The sequence below is a fragment of the Geotrypetes seraphini genome, chromosome 12 (assembly GCF_902459505.1).
Source record: "Geotrypetes seraphini chromosome 12, aGeoSer1.1, whole genome shotgun sequence".
Taxonomy (NCBI): Eukaryota; Metazoa; Chordata; class Amphibia; order Gymnophiona; family Dermophiidae; genus Geotrypetes; species Geotrypetes seraphini.
The window spans coordinates 63,930,545-63,953,300 of NC_047095.1; the positions used below are offsets into that span (position 1 = coordinate 63,930,545).

At 42.6% G+C, this 22,756-nt stretch overlaps 1 protein-coding gene across 2 annotated transcripts in view; it reads right to left on the reverse strand.

Annotated features, from left to right (window-relative positions):
* Positions 1–19,763, reverse strand: part of SLC5A9 (solute carrier family 5 member 9) — a 64,486-nt gene extending 44,723 nt beyond the window's left edge. For both annotated transcript variants that reach the window (XM_033917024.1, XM_033917023.1), the window contains exons 1-5: positions 19,664–19,763; positions 12,640–12,857; positions 8,575–8,646; positions 3,880–3,984; positions 332–496 (exon numbers count right to left, since the gene is read on the reverse strand). In XM_033917024.1, coding sequence (XP_033772915.1) covers positions 332–496; positions 3,880–3,984; positions 8,575–8,646; positions 12,640–12,768 — 471 coding nt within the window. In that variant the 5' untranslated portion in view covers positions 12,769–12,857; positions 19,664–19,763. The remainder of the gene's footprint in view (positions 1–331; positions 497–3,879; positions 3,985–8,574; positions 8,647–12,639; positions 12,858–19,663) is intronic.
* Between the last annotated feature and the right edge of the window lie 2,993 nt (positions 19,764–22,756).

A 22,756-nucleotide genomic window follows, 5' to 3' on the forward strand; every position in this document is an offset into this window, starting at 1 on the left:
CTTGCGCTCAGTTGTCTGTGCGCCGTTGTCTCACGCGATTTTGTCTATGAACCGGAAAATCTGGTAACCTCAGGGATTGGGACTTGTATACAGCCTTTTTGTAGTTACACTCAACGTGGTTTACATATATACAGATAATCATTTTGTACCTGGGGCAAATGGAGGATTAAATGATTTGCCTGGGGTCACGGGGAGCAGCCCTGGGCGCAAAGGCAGCGGCTCTACCACTAGGTCACTCCTCACCTCCTCAAAGGGGGATGGGACTTGATATATTTTAATCTGTGGGGTTTACACAAAGCAATTAACTTCTCTTGGATCACAGAATACCTACTGATATTTTGATGAATATATAGAGAATTAGGGACATGACAGACATGTAGATTCGAATCCTCTGGCCTCCAAATCGCTTTTCCAGGTATTCAGGCAAAGTGACAACTCCTGCTGCGATATACACGGGTACAAAAATCCAGCCTAGAGCAATCAGCACCCATGAAGCCTGCCGGGAAAGAAAAAGAAAAAAGAGCCCACAAAGTTACAGAAATACTCCGGCTGGCCCAGTGATTTGGTGGCACTGCTATGTGGAAGGACTCTCGTAAGTCTGAATCGAGCTTCTGCTCCGGGATTAGATGGGGATGGGGACGATGTGGAGAAAAGATTCTTAATCTCCAGCAGGGAGGACATTGCGTCATGATTCAAGGGTGATATTTAGTGGCTGGATTCAAGGGACCACAATTGTATTTTTTTTTTGGGGGGGGGGGGGGGAAAGATAGAATATATACTTCTCCCTCAGTATTCGCGGGGGATAGGGGCAGAGCCGGACTGCAAATAGCTTCTCGTCCAGCTCTGCCCCACCCCTGTCTCCCTCCCACCTTCCCTCCGGCATCCTGACCTTACCTGGTGGTCTAGCGGGCTTTCGGGTCAGGAGTGATCTTCCTACGCTCCTGCCCCGTGCAGATCACCAATAGGAAATGACTGCCATGAGTTCCCATAATCTCTGGAGACTACGATGGGAGCTCACGGCAGCCATTTCCTATTGGCGATCTACACGGGGCAGGAGCGTAGAAAGAGCGTTCCTGCCCCGAAAGCCCGCTAGACCACCAGATAAGGCCAGGATGCCGGGAGGAAGGCTGGAGAGAGGCGGGAATGTACTAAAAACGCTTTGTATCCTGAAAAGCGTTTAATCAAATAACATAATAAACTTGAAACTTGAAACTTGAAACTAAACTATTGCAAATTGCAAATATGTGAAATCGCGAGTGTCAAAACCACGAATGGGGAGGGAGAAGTGTGTGCTAATACAAGCCAATGCAAAATAGCCCGTGCTAAACCCAAAGCCATGTTAGAATAAGGAAGTGAGCACTCCAACAGGAAGATTCTCAAAACTTAACGTGCCTTTAATGCGGTCGCTAAACCTGCTCCAGCCAGTTTAGCAGGGCAGTATTTTACCGGCCAATTGCCGTAGTCTTTTCCAAGCTTCCTAGCTGTCTCCGACTCTGCCATGCAAATGTAGTAGAATGAGGTCATTAATATTAAAATGAGCGCTCTGGGCAACTCTTTAACATCCTTGGGTGATTCCCTAACCTCGTTGTACCACAATTGTGGGAAAAATTTTCCGGCAGGGTTTGAGGTGTTGTACCTTACTTTTTGATCAGTGCCTGAGCTCTGATTGGCTCCGGCATTGACAGGAAAATAAGATTTCACAGCTCAGACTCCCCGCCCCCCACCTGCAGATTTAAAAAAAAAAAAAAGAGAGACCTCCGAATCAAAGATTTGCAGGAAAGATGCGGTTTTACCACTGTTAGCCCACAGGAAAGGGTCAACGTGTCATTCTCTAATCACCAGCAACTCATCCTATGTTAATTTAGCGACCCTCCATGAACCTTATTTGCAAGCGCCGGTTTTAGAGAATGACTCGTATTTTTCAAATCGTTACATTTACGATCACAATAGTGGCCCGTCGGATTTTAGCGCAAGTGTTAGAGAATCCTCCCAGAAGTGATCCACTTTATCAGGGGGGTCTGATATTGTAACAGGAGATTCCCTTGAGAATGTCATGTTCGCAAATAAATTGTTTGTTTTTTAACAGTCTGTTATTTGTGGGAAAGTCCCATTCCCATGTAAAGACAAGTTAAACCCAGATTCTAACAGCCCACTATTAATTAATTCTCTCCCTCACATAAAATATTTTCATTCGTGTTTTCCAGCATCTTCACAAGACTATCTGGCTATAGAAAACTGTCTGATATTTTATTTACAAGGAAGACTTTCACTTGGATAAAAGCTGTCTCGAACGTACACGTTTACTTCATTTGTAAGATTCATTATAAGGCCAGATTATAACTTTGCTCTCATGCCCACATATCTTTGCAGTGAGAGTTTTCCACTCTGGTATGTAAGCACTTGTGGCTTGAAGAAGGGAGTCTTTATTCTACCTTCCTACCTGTGGGATTGTCTTATTACTGCCAGCTGACCTCAGACCAGTTAATAGGTAAATAAGGAAGTCAGAGCTGCTAGACAAGAGTTAAGAATAAAGCACTTGATCAGAGAGAAGATTCAGGCGATTCACAGAAATAAAGCTATAATGGAGGAGAGTAAGGGAGATGAAAATCAGCACATACAATAACCGAGTCAGCGCTCACACGACTAAAGGACCAGGTCTATAACAAATGGAATGAGACAGTTCATGAATAAAGAGATATATGCACACATAGGGTTACCAGATTTTACATCAGTAAAAGTCAGATCCCCTAGGCCCGCCCCCCAGTTCCACCAATTATGTCCCAGCTCTGCCCCCAGTCCCAATCCGCTATCTGTTCATCGGACAGGACGGCATCCGCGCATTCACAGATGCCCCCTCCTGATGCGATTTCTTTTCAAAACCTGAACAAAGTCCCGGGTTTTGAAAATCCGTGCAGACCCCCGGACATATCTGGTAACCCTAGGCATGATCGAAATCTGAAACTGATGAGTCTCAGACCGTTTTCAATTCCTTATGTTCTGAGCAGGTTTCTGAGATCCTTCTCCCCTCTTAGTCACATTTGTTGCTTAATTCAATTAGAAAGACGCTATTTTGGTGCTTTGTAGTAGCTCCAGCATAAACCCGGAAAACACTGCAGTAACCAGGGGATTAAAAACAGAAGCATGAAACTGATGGTGAGTGCATCTTCTCTGGGAAAAGTGGGCAGCAGGGTAGGAAGCAGACAGGTTGAAAGCGGAAGCTGTTGGGTGTGGAGAGAGGGAATTTTTTTCTGAGCTGCATAGATATTTTCCAGTCAGTTCGTACCCCGGGGTACAAATTGATTGATTGCACTGAAAGCCCTGCATTAATGAGTGATTTGAGTGCCTCTAAGTATAGATATTTTTCAGGTTATTCGAGACAGTTTTCCAAGGCAAAAAAATCTGTGGAATTTTCTCTGGAAAATTCAGGCCAGTAAAAACCTGCAGACTTTCCATCTCCTTTGCAAGTGCAAAGTCCACAGGGGAAAGTATGTTTGAAGATCTGAAAAGCCAATGCTTAAATGAATTTTTTTGCTTCACTCCCTGAAAACATTCATGTTCCTTTACCCCTTAAGTGAAGAACAAGGAATTCACCCAGATAACCGATTCTTTACCCGGGCAACTTCCTTTAAAATTCCTTCCTCGTAATATCTCCTGGAAGGTTTTCTTGAATCAGTAAACCTTGGTTTGCTCAGCACCAGCATTTAGAAAGCAATCGGACGCATTATTTTGGAAACAAGGGCCAGAAAAGTGGCACCCGCAGACTCTGACTATTTGGTCATTCATTTGAGAAAGTGCCAAGTATTACTGATTAACACTTGCTTGGCAAAGTGCTTGGCCTCAGTTTAAAATCACAGCTAACACGTGGTTAATGATTCTTACATTCCACTCAAAGCCGCCAACGGCCAGGCCTCCTGCTGCGCCGGACCCTGCCATTCCAATAAACAGGCCACTGCCGACATTGCTGGACATCAGAGATGCTCCGATCTATAACACAGGAAGACAATGTGAATCTTCTTCGGATGGCCAATTCTGGGTTCTGGGAATAACAGCTGAGCAGCGAGCGATGTTCTGCTTGAAAACAAAACTTGAGCAATTTATTATAGGAAAATAAATTTTATACCCCCTTATACAAAACTGCGATAGCAGTTTTTAGCGCACGGAGCCGCGCTGAATGACACTCGCTGCTCCTGACGCTCACAGGAACTCAGTGAGCCTCAGGAGCAGTGCGGGCTATTCAGCGCGGCTCCCCGCTATCGCAGTTTCGTAAAAGGAAGCCTTAATGAACAAGCTATTGCTTGTGAAATGTGTTTGGTGACTGACAATGTTGGTAAGTGGTTGGTAGTGGGGCCAATTAATTCTCTCTGTACCATTAATACCGATATTAGTTTCAAGCATAAATAAGAGGAAGGAGCCAAGGAATTGTATTAAACGGTTCCTGGCCGTTTAAGTTGCCTGTCAGGGGGTTAACCAGGTATTTTCAGCAGTACTTAACCAGATAGTGTCGCGGAAAATGCTAGGTTAACATCCAAACCCCAAACGGTCTACTTTGGGGAGTGGAGTCGGTACTAAACTAGTTAACCCCCCCTTTTTTACAAAATCACGAAAGCGGTTTTCAGCACAGGCTGGCGGGCTGAATGTTCTGCGCTGCTCCCGATACTCATAGAGTTCCTATGAACGTCAGGCGCAACGCAGAGCATTCAGCGCACCGGCCTGTGCTAAAAACCGCTTTTGCGATTTTGTAAAATTGTGTGTGTGGGGGAAGTGTGCTATTAAACACTTAATCAGGTCAAGTTAATCGCATAAATAGGACTGCGTAAAAGGTAGTCCTGTGTGGTTGTTTCGAATATCATACAACCAGCTATATTTACGCTAGCTCCATCTACCCGTAAATTCAAAGCATGAGCCCAGATATGGCCTGACATTGAATTTTGGGGTATAATGCTGGCAGCAGTCAGTAAAAGACAGGGTCTAGATTTATAAATGATGTCTAGATCAGCATGCCTAGCCAATCTAGGCTACTAAATGAATTTTCTTAATTGACTTAATCGTCAATAGTCCAATAAAATAGTTGGGGGTTTTTTGTCCTTTGTCCTTTGTGTTTTTGTTTTATTTCTACATATTACCTTGAAGAATGGACCACACATTTCACTCATTTTACAATTAAATGTATGTGATGTTATAATCACAGTCAGATGTTTCAATAGGTTTCCTCTTCAATTCACACCAATACAGAGGTTCAACATTTAAATATTTGTATTTATTTGATGCAACTAGAAAAAAAAAAAACAACAACATTTGAAGGTAAAAGAAAACTTAATAAGTATGTCCAACAATTGTTATTATCAGATGTTGTTTAAACAAGGTAAATTACATTTAAATATAAATGAATAGCAAAGCTAATTTACCATTCACATGTGATCAAGTTTACATTGATGGCACAGTTATAGTTAGTGATAATATTCAAACCTCAAACAATCATCATGCCTTTCAACTTAATACCAACTTTGTTCCAGAATAGCCAGAACAACAGGTAAATATTTGACTAGATGACTCTTTTAAAACCAGAAAGTGTTTCTCAGTCCCAAAGTTCAATAAAATACAAAAAACGTATATATGTGTGCACACAAATAAAGTACTTTAAAATCAACCCTGTTTTCACCAGCATTGCTGCTTTCTTGTGCTGAGTACCTCTGAATTGTTATCCCATCATCTGTCTGGAGCCAGCAGTTCTTCTGAAGATCTGGATGTTTGCTACTATCCTATCTGTGAACAAATGAAAGGAAACAAACCCTAACCTCCCTGGATGAAAGCAGGCTAAAGTCAGTGTCCTCTTAGGCTAAGGCTACTTATTTATAACTACATGTGCAAAAGAACAGATAATTATTTTATCCCCTAAGCTGACCATCCCAGGATCCCCCCTCCAAAAAAAAAGAAGTTTCTGATATGAAATCAGCACTCAGAGTTTCAACACACACACACACACACACACACAATATATGAGCATCCTCAGCTTTATCTGCATATTCAAGTATTTTTGATTGAGAAATAATGAAACTCCTCAGTAATTATCTCACGGTGCCACACATCCCGCAGGAATATCTGGAATATTAACTGGAAACAACTCTGCACCATAGAACCTCTCAGAATTCCAAAACAAAAGATCACTCAAAGTTTTAAAGCTTCAGTTCACAGAACAACATTTAGCTCTTAAAAAATAGTTTTTCTCCAAACTTCACCCAATGGTGTATACCGGTTAAGATCTCAGCAGATTAGTAATCACAAAAGACTGCAGGAATACACTCCAGCAGAAAAACAGCTCAAAACAGCTCAATGCTAAATGAAATACAAAACATTTGCCTTAAACACCAATAATATTAGGCAATCTGAGTTGAATCAGTGGTCTGACATAGTGAAGACATTAAAACTTAATACTTCTTTCTAGCAACAAGAATCACTTTAAAAGTTCTTATTAATTTTCCTTTGAAATATAACTCCAAATTTATCTCCCCCCCCCCCTCCCCTTCTACTAAGCCAAGGTAGAAGTTTTTACTTTGGCCCGGAGCACTAAATGCTCTGACACTCAGAAAATTCTATGAGCATCAGAGCAGCATCAGAGCATTTAGAGCCCCAGGCCATGGTAGAAACCTCTTAAAGGGATCAATGTATATTTATAGCTGCATGCCTTCCACCCAGGAAGGAACCCTCCTAGAACAGACCTCCCCCCCCCTCCCCAACGAGACCTTCACTCCCTGAAATCATCCCCTGGACCTCCTACCCCACCCTTGAAGACCAATAATGTAGCCCTGAAGAGGGGGGGGGGGCGCTCTGGCCTCTCACTTTGGGCTCAGAATCCCCCAAATTACAGCACCCATTGAATGGCTGTTAGGGATGCTGAAATCCCACCAGCTGAAGAGCTCTGCTGCCTGAGCCCCTTTTCCCATGCTGCCTCAGCAGTAAAGAAGTTGCTGTGCTTTCAGCTTCTGACATCAGCACTCATGGAAAGGGAGAGTTGGTGTTAGTGGCTGGAAATATGCAGCTAAATTTCATGAAGGGAGGGGGGATTCAGGCAGCAGACCTCTGGCTAGTGGAGCTTGAGCACCCTCAGCAGCAACAGCATGGTTTTTAATTTGGTATGATGGGGTGGGGGGTGGGGAAGAGAGAAAACACATGGCCTCCCAATATAGGGTTACCAGATGTCTGGATTTCCCCGGGGGGGGAGGGGCCTGGGGGCAGGTCTAGGGGGTCTGGGTTTTCCAAATGGAAATTGCCTTATTAACTTTCAAACCTCAAAAGACTAATGCCCCCGCTTTCATAGATAGACTTCTTATACTATACGAACCCCACCGGAGCTTTAAGGTCCGCCTCGCAACATACTCTCAATGTCCCCTCACTAAAAATAATCGGCACCGGACGTGATCTTTTCGGTCACTGCTCCCTCAATCCGGATCTCTCTCCCACTATACAGTATATTAGAGCAGAACAAAACTTGGATAAATTCAAGAGTAGTTTAAAATGATTTCTTTTTAAAGATGCCTACGATTGAGTTATCCTTTCTTTTATTCCTGAAACCAACCCCTACCTTTTCATCTCCCATTGATTTTATCCTTTTGCGCTTTCTTTACTTATAAATTGTAGTTCTCCCTTTTTTCCAATGCTCTTTCCCAATCAAGTTGGTCTGTTGCATAAAAATTTTGTCTATTATCTGTTGTTTGTTCCCCCATCTATATTTATAGCACTTTTATTGTACAACGCTTCGAATGTAATAAGCGTTTAATTAAAATTTTAATAAACTATGAAACTACGGAGTCCTTTTACAAGGCGCGCTAGGGCCTTAACGCGTGGAATAGTGTATGCTAAATTGCCCCTCGCGCTAGCCGCTACCGCCTCCTTTTGAGCAGGCGGTAGATTTTCAGCTAGCACGCGCTAATCCAGTGTATGCGTTAAAAACACTAGCGCACATAGAAACATAGAAATAGATGGCAGATAAGGGCCACGGCCCATCTAGTCTGCCCACCCCAATGACCCTCCCCTACCTTTCTCTGTGAATAGATCCCACGTGTTGATCCCATTTGGCCTTTAAATCAGGCACGCTGCTGGCCTCAATAACCTGAAGTGGAAGACTATTCCAGCGATCAACCACCCTTTCAGTGAAAAAGAATTTTCTGGTGTCCCTGTGCAGTTTCCCACCCATGATTTTCCACGGATGCCCCCTTGTTTCCACAGGACCCTTGAAAAAGAAGATATCTTCTTCCACCTCGATGTGGCCCGTGAGATACTTGAACGTCACCTTCGTAAAAGGAGCCCTAGGGTAACCCTACCCTAGTACACTGCCGGCTATGCTAGTGTTAAAGACCATGGCCAGAATCGGTCAAGCCACTGGGCTAAGAACAATCCCCAGGTCACTCCTACTACCCTGATGGGCTCCAGGTTCAAAATGAAGCCAGTTCACCCCTAGTGGTACTCGTGCAGTATTATTACGAGGGATCAAAATGCCAGATAGGCATCCTTTTTGAGCTTTTGTGCTCATAATAATAATAAATAAAGCAAAGGGAACGTTATTGGTTGGAGACTTACCGGTAACCATGTCATTGATCTTCCGGCAAGGAAATACCCTCCTATAGTCGCACGACTTGCCCGGTGCGAGGCCTGCAATGCAGAGCATGTTATTCACATTATTAGGAACTGGTCTATGTAATGGCAAACGGCATAACTGAAAGACATCAGACTGCAGTTACAAACTCACATTGCGGATCGGGCGAAACCAATTCATATTCAAGTTTATTTTAAACGTTTATAGGGGTTCCTTTTACTAAGGTGCATTAACGGATGAATTAGTGTATGCGAAGTGCTATGCCGTCCATAGTTATACAGTGGACTGCGCAGCATTTCATGCACGCCAATCGTTAGTGCAGCGTAGTCAAAGGACCCAATAGAGTGGTGAGAATTGGACACAGTACAAAAATTTACATACCGTATAAGTAAAATGATTCAGAGCAGCAATTTTGACTTCTAGGACTCAACTGATGATTATGAGGATATCTTCCATTGGAAAAAGATGATAGCGACTGCTTTCAGTATGTTTTTAAACATAAATATTCAGAACACACAGGAACATAAGAACATAAGAATTGCCGCTGCTGGGTCAGACCAGTGGTCCATCGTGCCAGCAGTCCACTCCCGCGGCGGCCCTTAGGTCAAAGACCAGTGCCCTGAATCTAGCCTTACCTGCGTACGTTCTGGTTCAGCAGGAACTTGTCTAACTTTGTCTTGAATCCCTGGAGGGTGTTTTCCCCTATAACAGATTCTGGAAGAGCGTTCCGGTTTTCTACCACTCTCTGGGTGAAGAAGAACTTCCTTACGTTTGTACGGAATCTATCCCCTTTCAACTTTAGAGAGATGGGCTCTACCTATACTCTACTGCCAGGATCCTTTCTGTCTGAGTTCCTCCCCCCAGGCACTCACATATCCTGCTAGATAAGTTACATTACATTACATTAATGATTTCTATTCCACCGTTACCTTACGGTTCAAGGCGTATTACACAAGAATTGTCATGATGTTACGAAATACATTCGGTGGATTACATGAGAATTGTCATGATATTAGGAAATGCCTAAGGAGTGGTTTGAACATTTTTGATTTGCTAAGTAGAAGATAGTATTGTGGGTCTGATTCTGTTATAGAGGTTTAATGTATTTTTTGAAGAGTAGGGTTTTTTGTTTCTTTTATGAAGGTTTTGTAGTCTGTGGTCGAGGATAGCAGATTGGTGAGTTGTCTGTCCAGCTTTGCTGCTCTAGTGGCCAGAAGGTTGTCGTACATTTTTCTTCGTTTGACTTTTTTGGTTGGCGGGTGTGTGAATAGTGTGTGGGTTCTCCTGTGTCTGGTTGAGGTGGATTGAGTTAGTCGGTTGTTCCAGTAGGATGGGCTGTCTCCGTTTATAGCTTTAAATAGTAGGCAAAGGAATTTGAAGTGTACTCTTGCTTGTATTGGGAGCCAGTGTGAGTCGTGGTATGCCTCTGTGATGTGGTCATATTTTTTTAGTGAGTAGATGAGTCTTAGGGCTTTTATTTGCATTCCTGGGGCTTCTAGTTTGATTCAGTTACTCTAACTTGGAATAAGCGTTAAGTCTGCATGGTCTCCATTTAGCCAGAGATGGGTGTACTATCTTGCTAAGTAATATATTACTGGTAAAATATTATTTTTACAAGTAATACATTAATTTTCACAGTAACTTACCTAGGCTAGTAACAATAACATATTCCTGTTTCATAATGAAACTAATGATTGTTTTATATTACTTTTGAAAAGTAACTTACTCAACACTGGCTATACGTTACTTTTGAAAGTAATATATTACTGATACTATTACTTTTCTAACCCTTTCCTTTTCTTTGACAATTGGCATTCTTTCCGTTCAGATTTAGATTTAGGGGCTGATTCTACAAAGAGGCATCCCAATTGTAAGTGGTGGTAGACGTCTTACTGCCGTCGCACAGCCAATCGGGAAAGATGTTAAAAAAAAAAATGCAGGTGCTGAAGGATGCCTACATTGCAGGCATATGTCGTGGACCTATGGAGATGTATAGAGACACTTACAGACACCCAAGGTGTGGCATGGGCTTGGTCTCCACCAGAAGTGGCCTTGGGAGTCCCTAAGCATCTCCGTAGGCGTGAAAGAGACGCCTTAAATGTAGGCCTAGTGAAAGTAGACGTGATTCTCTACAGGATGCCAAGATCAGCATCCTTAAGAGAATCAGGCTGTTCTTGTTTATTGTTCACTATTTTATCTCCTCAGGAAAGACTATTAAATTATAATAAAGAATACGATGTAAGAGTAACTCAACAATATATTACTTGCTCAACATTGCATTTAGCTTATGTAGTTCCCACTATTTCTGGAGAGAAATTATGTGTTTTATTATTCTCCTATGAAAATAAATCAGAAAAAAATGTCCCCTGCAGTGGTTTTAAAGACTCAATATCTTTGTGGCCTTGGTACCTAATGATATTTGTCAATTCTAAAGCAAATTTGGCAGACTTTACCTACTGCACAAACATTTGAAAATGAGTTTCTAGAGAGTTCCAGCCTGTAGGGAGAGGATGATAGCATGCAGCAACCGAAGCAATCAGAAAAAAACCCCAAAAAGCAGATATTTCAACCCAAACCAAAAACCTATACAAATGAAAAACTCTTTAGAACAGTGGTCTGAAACTCAAACCCTTTGCAGGGCCACATTTTGGGTTTTCTAGGTACTTGGAGGGCCTCAGAAAAAATAGTTAATATCTTATTAAAGAAATGACAATTTTGCATGAGGTAAAACTCTTTATAGTTTATAAATCTTTTCTTTTGGCTAAGTCTTAATAATAATATTGTCATTTATAGCTAAAGAGACACATGATCAAGAAACGGTTTTATTTTACTTTTGTGATTAAGATAAACATACCGAGGACCTCAAAATAGTACCTGGCGGGGGTTCATAGACAACGGTGCGCTGACAATTGAGCGCAGCGCGCGCCGCCGTGCTGCTCTAAATTACAGTTTTTAGGGGCTCCGACGCGGGGTTTTGTTGGGGAACCCCCCCCCCCAGTTGACTTAATAGATATCGCACCGGCTAGGAAGTTCTTCTTTACCCAACGTGTGGTGGACACCTGGAATGCGCTTCCAGAGGGCGTAATAGGGCAGAGTACGGTACTGGGGTTCAAGAAAGGATTGGACAATTTCCTGCTGGAAAAGGGGATAGAGGGGTATAGATAGAGGATTACTGCACAGGTCCTGGACCTGTTGGGCCGCCGTGTGAGTGGACTGCTGGGCACGATGGACCTCGGGTCTGACCCAGCGGAGGCATTGCTTATGTTCTTATGTTCTCTGCTGAAATCCCCCTCCATGTCTTCCCAGGTGAAAACAAAGCCATTTCAGGCAGTAATGCCTACAAAACTGATATTTCTTTTTATCATGCTAATGTATATATTTTTCTTAAATCATGCTAATGAGTCTCAATGCACATTAAGAACATAAGAATTGCCATAATGGGACAGACCGAAGGTCCATCAAGCCCAGTATCCTGTTTCCAATAGTGGTCAACCCAGATCCATGTACCTAGCTAGATCCCAAGTAGTGAAATAGATTTTATGCTGCTTACCCGAGAAATAAGCAGTGGATTTCCCCAAGCCATCTCAATAATGGCTTATGGACTTCTCTTTTAGGAAATTATCCAAACTTTTTTTTTTTTAAACCCCGCTAAGGTAACGCATTTCACCACATTCTCCAGCAACAAATTCCAGAGTTTAGTTACATGTTGTGTGAAGAGATATTTTCTCAGGTCTGTTTTAAATCTACTACTTCGTAGCTTCATAAATAAAGCAAAGCTGATTATTCTGAGGAGCCCATTTCCTAAATATAGTGCTGATATTCAGAGCGATTTAAGCGAGCTACAGAGGCTATAGCCTGCTTAAATCATCTGCCGTTGCCCAACTGTGACACTAATGGCCCAGAAGCCCATAGATGTAAAGGGCTTCGGGGCTGTTGCCGCACGGCTTTGTAAAAGAGGCTGTAAGTGGGAAGGACAGGGAGAGAAAGAAATTTTTGAATCTCAAGGAAGCATGCAGTAAAAACTGGGCATTAAAAAGCCCCCGACTTACCCATATCCCAACAGCAAGAACAAAGACAAAATAAACCACCACCACCACAATGTCAGGCGTTCCGAACTTCTCATGGCTTGGAACATCTGTACTTGGAGACTGAGTTGGGATTTCAACGGCATTGTTCATGGCTACAGGGTGAACAGGGTATGAGCCGCATCCTGGGCGGAATGGACTTTGATGCACTCTTTCTTTATGCCTCGTTCTTAATAGTTCACCTATTGAAGCAGATAAAAGTTGACAAGAAAGCCAGTCAGCTATTCGTATTAATTGGATTAACTGCTGTAGGCAGGAAAATACTAGCATTATGGAGGAGGTCACTCCATAAGGAGCTATTTACATGGCAAGAATATATGTAAATTCCATAAGAACCATAAGAATAGTCAGACCAATGGTCCGTCTAGCCCAATATCCTGTTTCTACAGTGGTGAATCTAGGTCTCAAGAATCTGGCAGAAACTCAAAAAATAGCAACATTCTAGAACCCCAAAGAGTAGCTGGGTTCCGGATCCCAAAGAGCAGCAGCATTCCATTCTACCAATCCCGAGACAAGCAGTAGCTTTCCCATGTCTGTCTCAAAAGCAGACTATGGACATGTCCTCCAGGAGCTTGTCTAAATTTATTTTTAACCCCGATATGCTAACCACTGTAACCATATCCTTTGGCAATGAATTCTTTGAGTGAAAAAAAAAATATTTCCTTTTTTTGTGTGTGTGTGTGTTTTAGCATGTAACTTCATTGGAGCATTGAGATTAAGCATCAAATTTCTGCTTCTCAATGGCCACGAATTTGGTCTTGGAGAATTAGATGTACAGTGTCAGCATCTATGAGACAGACTTGGTTCTTTTTGTTGCATAGAGCTCTTTTGACCCCAGTACGTTTACAAAAGTTTGATAGCTCTAGATCTAATAAATGTTGGCACTGTAATCTAGAAGCAGGGACTTTGGATCATCTAATTTTTTATTGTCCTTGTATTAACGCCTTCTGGAAGTCAATTTGGTCTCAAATTAATTATTTTCTAGAAAATCCAGTTGCTATGTCATATGATACAATTTTGTTTGGAACAATGATGAGAGCAAAGAGTCAAATTTCAGCAAATAATAATAAATTACTAATGATTATGACAGGAGTTGCCATTCAGAATATAACTAGAAATTGGAAAGATTATACAAGACTTAACTATACTTTTTGGTGGAATTCTATATGTTATATTTATAAAACGGAACAAATTCTTGCTATGCAAAAAGGAAATTATAACAAGTTTAAAAAAATTTGGGGGCCATTGATTGAATATTCGAATGATTAGACACTTTTTTTTAATAGAAGAATAATATGATATGGGATTGGGAGGGTATAATGTGTAAGATTCAAATAAAATGTTGATATGTGTGGAAGGGAAGGGGGGAGGGGGGATAATATAAGATTTAATATTATATGAAGTATACAAGTGAATTGTATGAATATTGAATGATTATTGTATACTTGTTATGAGATATGAAAATGAATAAAGAATTGGAAAAAAAAAAAAAGCATGTAACTTCATTGAGTGTCCCCTAGTCTTTGTAAATTCCTTGAAAGAGTTATTATACCTGATTCACTTTCACCTGTCCTAAACCACTTAGGATTTTCTAGACCTTAATCATATCTTTTCTCAGCCATCTCTTTTCCAAGCCTTTCTTCATATGAGAGAAGTTCCATCCCCTTAATCAAATTTTGGTCACTGCTTTGAACCTGCTGTGTGAATGTATAGGCTTCACCCCTGTGCCTGGAATAAATGACTCGATTTTGTCCACCAACACCCTTCCCTTGTTTAAAAGCAGACTGAAAACCCACCTTTTTGATATAGCTTTCAGTCCTTAACCTTACTCGTCTGCCCTGCAATCCAACCTGCTGATTAACCGTTCCCCATAACTGTATCCATGACATCCTGTTTGTCTGTCTTGGTTGATTAGATTGTAAGCTCTTTGGAGCAGGGACTGTCTTCTTTGTGACTCTGTACAGCACTGTGTATGTCTGGTAGTGCTATAGAAATAATTCCTAGTAGTAGCAGTGTGAAGAGTTTCAGTCTTTGGGAAGCAGAGCTGAGCTTGTGATGTCATAATGCCTCATTCCACCAATAAGAGCCAACCTCCTCAGTGATGTCACAATGGCTTCATTGTCCTGTACTCCCCTCTGCCCTCCAACCCAGCCAGCAGATTAACCTTCCCCTTAACTGGATCCATGACATCCTGTTTGTCTATCTTGGTTGTTTCGATTGTAAGCTCTTTGGAGCAGGGACTGTCTTCTTTATGACTTTGTACAGCGCTGCGAATGTCTGATAGTGTTCTAAGTAATGTCATTATTTTGCAGGTGAACACTTGCATCGGGGTAGCCTGGGAAGATCGTGGCTAGTACACAGCAAAGAAATTTCTCTTTCTTAAATATCTAACCAAAATGACCCAGCTCTCACCTCTACTAAAACATCACCCATTGGTTCAGTTTCCGATTTCAGGGCAATTTTCATTTCAGTCCAACTTATACAAATCTGAACAGTTTACTCTGAAAACATCTTTGCCCGTTTCTCTTTGCATCAGTCCTTCTCTATACAGAACATCTCCTACAGCTGAAATACCCGTCAGGCCTTTTTTGAGGGAGTGTATTTAATTTTGTTTTCATTTATGAATTCCTCTTTATTTTCCTGCCTCTCTTATAGCACATTCATGCAAGTGCAGTCCTGAGTTTGTGCTTGCTCTCTTTAATCATGAAGCAGCAGAGTGTGTAGTGGTTAAAGCTACAGCCTCAGCACCCTGAGGTTGTGGGTTCAAATCCCTTGCTGCTCCTTGTGACCCTGGGCAAGTCACTTAACCCCCATTGCCCCAGTACATTAGATAGATTGTGAGCTCACCAGGGAAAATGATTGAGTACCTGTATGTGAACTGCTTTGAATGTGGGTGTAAAACTAGAAAAAGTCCCAATCCCTTTCCCTGATTGGCAGAAATCCAAAGAGCTGAGATTGTGATGTCATAATGCCTCATTCCACCAATGCCTAAAAGCCAACTTCATCAATGATGTCACAATGGCTTTGTTGTTCTATACTTGGCTCACTTCCGACATTGCATTCGAGGAGAGTGTGGCACAGTGGTTAGAGCTAAAATCTCAGCACCTGAAGTGGTGGGTTCAAACCCTGCACTGCTCCCTATGACCCTGGGCACTGCCCCAGGTACAATAGATAGACTGTGAGCCCACTCGGACAGACAGGGAAAATACTTGAAGTACCTGTATGTAAACTGCTTTGAGTGTGGTTGTTTAATTACAAAAAAGCAGTATATAGCGTATTTTTTGGTCTATAAGACGCACCCGTTCATAAGATGCACCCCCCCCCCCCCCGTAGAGGAGGAAAAACCAAGGAAAAAAAATGTCCTCCTCTACAGGGGGGTGCGTCTGGTGATCTGGTGCATTTTGTGCTAAGCAGCCTGAAGCAGCTCGGCCACAGCCACCCACCCGCAGCCTAAAGCCGCCAGTCCACAGCCAGAATCTGCCCGCACCCAAAGCCGCCCTGGTACCTTTTTAAAGTTGCGGTGCTCTCCTGGGGCTGTCTTTGGAAGCACAGCAGAGCGGCGCAGCACAGGAGCGCGACCTTTGCGCTTCCTGTCTGGTCCCGCGCCACTCAGTGATTGGCTGATGTCAGTTCTCAATGCGCAGATATTGACACGACGACATCACGCAAGTGTGTGATGCTATCACATCGATGTGCGCGCATGTCCTCCAGCCGCGGCCCGGAGCCTCCAACTACTGTCGGTGGGGGAGGGGGGCTGGAGAAGGAGAGGAGAGGCACCGCAAAGAGCAAAGGCGCCGGTGCCGGCCGACTGCCTACACGACAGTGGCCTAGGAAAGGGTGGGGGCGGGGGGACAGTCTGCCCCAGGTGCCATGTTGGTGGGGGCGCCCCTCCTCCTCTCTGCCCCCGTCTCTTCCCATTCCTCCCCTCACCCTGAGCAACAATTTCCCGGTGCTCCCCGTGACCGCGTCGTCTCTCCCGCTGATGCCATTTCCGGATAGTGCGCATGGTCTTCCACGCCGAGTGGTCGAGGCCAGTAACGTGCTCGACTTCAAGAGATGTTGGGACAAACAAGTGGAGTTGCTGCAGAGTCACGCTTAAAAGACGGACTCATGGGAGAGGCAAATTTGCTGAGGGAGGGTTCTTGAGTGGGCAGACTGGTTGGGCCGCCGGCCCTTTTCTGCCGTTATACTCTGTGTTTCTGCACGATCATGTCTCTCCCCTTCTAATCGATGCTCATCGGCTGCCTATCGGACATAGACTTAGTTATAAAATTCTACTATTAACATTTACTACTCGTTCATACAGCCAACCAGAGTTTATCGATCGACTGCTTACTCCTTATCACCCCGCTAAATCTCTTCGCTCCATATCACAAAACCTCTTAGTTGTACCGTCTTTGAAATTAATTAATACGTTGAGATCTAATAATTTCGCTGTTACTGCACCCACCCTATGGAATTCATTGCCCAGTCACTTAGGTGTGGAAACCTCGATAAAGCAGTTTAAAGCCAAACTCAAAACATTTTTATTTGAGGATTATTTTGGATAAAACTGTCCTTTTTAGGACTAAACTAACTACACTCCCTTTTCCTACCTATTGTTTTATCCCTAAGTGTGCTTTATCTTAAATTATTGTAGTTCAGACCTACTTTCCCAATTGTGTTCAGTTAGTACATGTGTTTATGTTAAAGTCTACTAACTTGTGTAATCTTTTAACAATAATTGGTTTTGTTTCTTTTAAAGGTTTCTCTTTTATTATTGCTTTACACTGCTTAGAAATTTGAATAAGCGGTATAAAATTTTTTTTTAATAAACTTGAAACTTGACATCAGAGGGAGAGCCGATGGGGTCGCGAGGAGCACGTGGAAGTTCTTGTTGCTCACAGCGGTGAATAACTGGAGGTACGGGGGCAGGGAAGGGGGCATGCGCATGGCAGGGGGGATTGGAGGAGTGGGGGGGGGCGGAGACGAGGGTGGGTTTGGGATGCCACCGCCCCGGGCGCCTTTACCCTCACCACGCCACTGACAGGACGTGCCTCTCGCAGCGAAAGGCATGTCCTATAGGCAGTCAGCCGGTGCCTCTCTTCCTCACTGGCGTCTCGCAGCACACCTGGAATCTGCCGTGGCGCACGGTTTGCGATACACTGAAATATGTTTCTGTTTATACTTATTAGAAATCTTTATACAGTGCTCCCCCGAGATTTGCGGGGATTCCAGGAACCCCCGCGAATCTCGAAAAACCGCAAATACAGTTTTTCATGGAGGAGCCTGAAGAGGGCAGCAGGAGAGCAGCCGGAGCACCACGAGTGCAGGAAATCACTCACGGTATGCTCCAACCGCCTCTTCCTGCACGAAGTCGGGCCTTATCCAATCAGGAGCTGTGTGTCAAAGCAGCTCCTGATTGGATAAGGCCCGACTTCGTGCAGGAAAAGACGGTCAGAGCGAACCGCGAGTGATTTCCTGCACTTGCGGCGCTCCGGCTGCTCTCTCCTGCCTCTCCTGCTGCCCTCTCCTTGTTGGTGGTTCGCGGTCCGAAAGTACTGCGAATGACCGGGATCGCGAACCACCGACCGCGAACAACCGGGGGAACACTGTATACCGCATAACAGCCTAAAAGGGATCCAAGAAGGTTACAATGTATAATTCACATTCATTAAGAAAAGAACTCAATTTAAAAATAGGAAAGGAAAAAATAAGAGCAAAAGATAATTAAACAAAAAAAAGACTATAACAATCTCAATAAACCATAACTAATACATACAATTAAAAATTCCCATAACAGAAATTGATCATTACATAAATACAGATTACTGTCCCAGTTTGAGAAAAATGTGCTTTTAAATTTATATACGATTCTCCTTTTCTCAAGTCTCTGCCACAGAAGTTCTGTCGGTGTGGGTGGCTTACATTTCTTTTTTTTTTTCCCAGAATATTTTATTATTTTTTTTTTTTTTAATTCTTTATTCATTTTAAAATCTTACAGCAAGTGTACAGGAATATGTCAACTACAATATAACACTTGAAATTCTTTCTCATATAATCCTAAAAACATAAAAATTATGCTTCATCCCACCCACCCTCTTTCAAATATTGTAATCAATCATATCATAAATATAATATAAACATATAATTTAGTGAAATTTTCAGAAAAAAAACCCCATCCCCCTATGTGTACATATATTCATCTAAGGAAAATGATGTTTACTCATTACAATATCTTTCCAACGGCCCCCAGATCTTTATAAAATTATTAAAATTCCCTTTCTGCATAGCAATTGCTCTTTCCATCTTAAAAATATGACATAGCGAATTCCACCAAAATGTATAATTGAGATTAGTATAATTTCTCCAGTTATTGGTGATATGCTGAATAGCAACCCCAGTCAAGATTAATAATAGTTTATTGAATCTAAACAAATCGTTACCATTTGAACCATAAAATGATTATAAAAATACTAATACATTTTAACGAATCGACTAATTAAGAAAATATCAGGGTTGTTGGAACATAATGAAAACATAAAATTTACAAACCTTCATGTTCAATAAGCAATTCCAAATCATTTTAAATCTCTTCATTTCGCCACACTTAGGGCTCCTTTTACAAAGGTGCGTTAGAGCCTTAACGCACGGAATAGCACGCGCTACAATGCCGCGCATGCTAGCCGCCATCGCCTCCTCTTGAGCAGGCGGTAGTTTTTCGGGTAGTGCGCGCTAGAGCGTGCGCTAATCCAGTGCATGTGCTAACCGCTAATGTGTCCATAGGATACCATGCACACGTTAGCGTTTAGCGTGTGCTTAGCATGCGCTAAAAAGCCTAGCACACCTTAGTAAATTTACTATATAAACAAACCGTGTTCCACCATATGTTATAATCCAGTTTTGAGAAGTCTTTCCAATTAAATGAAATTGTTACATTTCTAAACATTAATGAAATAAAACCGGCCTATTTTACTCATTCCATAAATTGTTAATAAAACCTGTCCACCTTCTTTGCCTTCAGAGCTTGCGGTGCCCTCGCGCCTTTCTGCTTTCCTTCTGTCCGTACGCTACACGGCTCCTCCTTGTTCTGCTTCCACCTGGATCTGGCCTTTCTAAGCAAGCGCACTGGCCAAGTGATGCAAGAAATGTCCAGTCATTCAAAGTGTGCATTGTTTTCTCAAAGAATTGAATCTGTGTTGCAATGGCTGTTGCGAACTGCTATAGCAACTCCTTCGCTGGAGAAGGAACAAACAAACTCTGCAACTTCCGTCCCGTCCACATCGACTTTACAAGCAGCCTTTGTTCTGGGATATCTTTGCCCTATTATTCAGCTGGCAAACTTCTTCGGAATAAGTGTCTTCTGTCAGTTTCCCCTGTAGGTGTATTATTACAGGGAAGGGGTAAAACGCGGACCTGACGGACCTCCTGGATCTAAAACCGCACGTCCTTAAAAATCTGAGGTCCGTGCCACTGGGAGTTAGTTTCTGGCTCTGACAGACCTCGATGACAATTTAGCGCTGACGGATCCGTCTCAGCATAGGGACGGAAAAGTATTAGGATCCGTCAGCGCTAAACTGTCACCGAGGTCTGTCAGAGCCAGAGACTAGTGCTGGAGCGGCTCTAAAACGAATCATTTAAACCGGTTTCTTGCAGCCTCAGTAAATTAAAAAAATCTGAGGTCCGAGGCCTCAATGACATTTTAGCGCTGACGGATCCTAATACTTTCCCCTCCCTATGCTGAGACGGATCCGTCAGCGCTAAACTGTCATCGAGGTCTGTCAGAGCCAGTGGAATGGACTCCAAGTGGAATGGACCTCAGATTTTTAAAGATGTGCAGTTTTAGATCCGCGAGGTCCGTCAGGTCCGCGTTTTACCCCTTTCCATTATTCCCTATCAAGAATCTAAGGGATCCTTTCACTAAGGTGCGTTAAGCATTTTAGCGTGCGCTCCATATGCGCATACACTAATGACGTGCTAAACGCTAATGTGTGCATGTTAGTCTATGGAGGAGTTAGCATTTAGCACATGCGTAGATTTACCGCACGCTAAAACACGTGCTAAAATGCTTAGCGCGCCTTAATAAAACAGGGAGTAAGTATGCTTATAACAGTCCCTCTCAGCTGGAAGGTTTTTTTTTTAAAAAAAAGAATAAATAGTTAATTCATTTGTGATTATTGTTCTTAGATGAATTATAGGGAGGGGAATTAATATTTATTATTTATTTAATTTTTTTTTTTTTTTTACTATGGGGCTCATAATCGAAACAGAAATACGTCTAAAAAGATGGCTAAATTGGCACTTTGATGACCTAAAACGAATTAGTAACAATTAGCACTAATGAATTCCACGTAAGGGCTATTATTGGTATTTAAAGTCAGTGGTACCTATTTTGTTAAATGCCTAAGTAGCATTACACTTCCCTCTCCGTATTCGCGGGGGATTCGGGGCGGAGCCGGCCCGCGACTATGGAAAGAAACGTGAATAATATTCAGGCCGGTTCTGCCCCTAACCCCTGATTCCCCCCGGCTATTCTAAGCCCTGTAAGCCCCCCCTTAAGCTTTACCTGGTGGTCTCGCGGATTTTCAGGCAGGAGCAATCTTCCCATGCTCCTGCCCCGTGCAGATCGCTCACATGAAATGGCTGCCTTGAGCTCCCGTAGTCTCTCGAGCCATTTCCTGTGAGCGATCTGCACGGAGCAGGAGTGTGGGAAGATCACTTCTGCCTGAAAACCCGCTAGACCACCAGGTAAGGCTTAAGGGGGGAGGGGCTTACAGGGCTAAAAAAAAGCCTGAAAAATTGAAATTTATTTTTTGGTCAAAAATCGCGAATAACCAAATCTGTAGATATGGAATTTGGAGGGGGAAGTGTATTCTATAACTTGCAGGCTCAAATTTGCACACTAGTCAGAAAATTGGGTGTACAACTTTATACAATCCGGGACCAGATGCATTAGTTTTATTGCTTTGAAAATTTGAGCTCCTTGATGTCCGTTTATAGTTTTCCAAATAAGTTTCACAAGAACATAAGCATTGCGGGACTGGGACAGCAGTGACCAATTCAGGACACAAGTACCTGGCAAGATCCCAAAAGAGTAAAACAGTTTTTATGCTGATTATCCTAGAAATAAGCAGTGCATTTTCCCAAGTCCATCTTAAAAATAGATTATGGACTTTTAGAAAATTATCCAACCCCTTTTTAAACCCTGCTAAGCTAACTGCTTTCATCATATTCTTTGGCAATGAAATCCAGAGTTTAATTACACCTTGAGTGAAGAAATATTTTTTATGATTGGTTTTCCATTTACTACTTAGTAGCTTCATTGTGTGCCTTCTAGCCCACTAAATATTGACCTGAATATATACAGTAGGCCTCTATTTCAAAAGCATCTGCAGAGGTAAATAGCACCATTTACACATGTAGACCGCATACAATTGGGAATACTTATTTTAGAAAGCTGCTATTTGCATGTGGAGATTCTCACCACACAGAGATTTCAAGGAGTCTGGTTGGGGTGGGGGGGTGGGAGCTGTGGCCTAAGCAGGGCTGGGATGGGGCATGTTATCCATATCCTTGGTGGGTTTTACGTCAGCTCAGAGCCACACACAGATTTTTTTAAAAAGGCTTGTATTAGCCATGGCTTTAAATGGGCAATCAAGAGAGTCCTCACTAGAAAATGGGGACAGATTTTTATCCCACCCGGCGAGTTCTTTTCCTGTCCCTGCCCCATTCCTGCAAGCTCTGTCCTCATTCGCACAAGTCTCAAATGCTTTAAAATTATAAGACCTATATTCGTATGGCACTATCTGCAATAACTCTCTCAAGTCCCTTCGAATATATGTCACAATCACAGCTATGGGACCTGTATATATCACAAGTTTCTCTTAGCAAATAAAGGATGCCTCAGCCCCACCACTCCACCGCTATGTTAATTTCTTATTAGCGGGAAGAATTATGTGGCACTTCATCATTGGCTGTACCTTTATACTTTTATCATTTTCATGTTATATATTATTTTTTTCTTAATAAATAAGTGCTCTACAAAATTTTTTGTGTACTTAGCTCTTCTTTCAGCCAACGCCTGGGAGTCTGACCCGACATG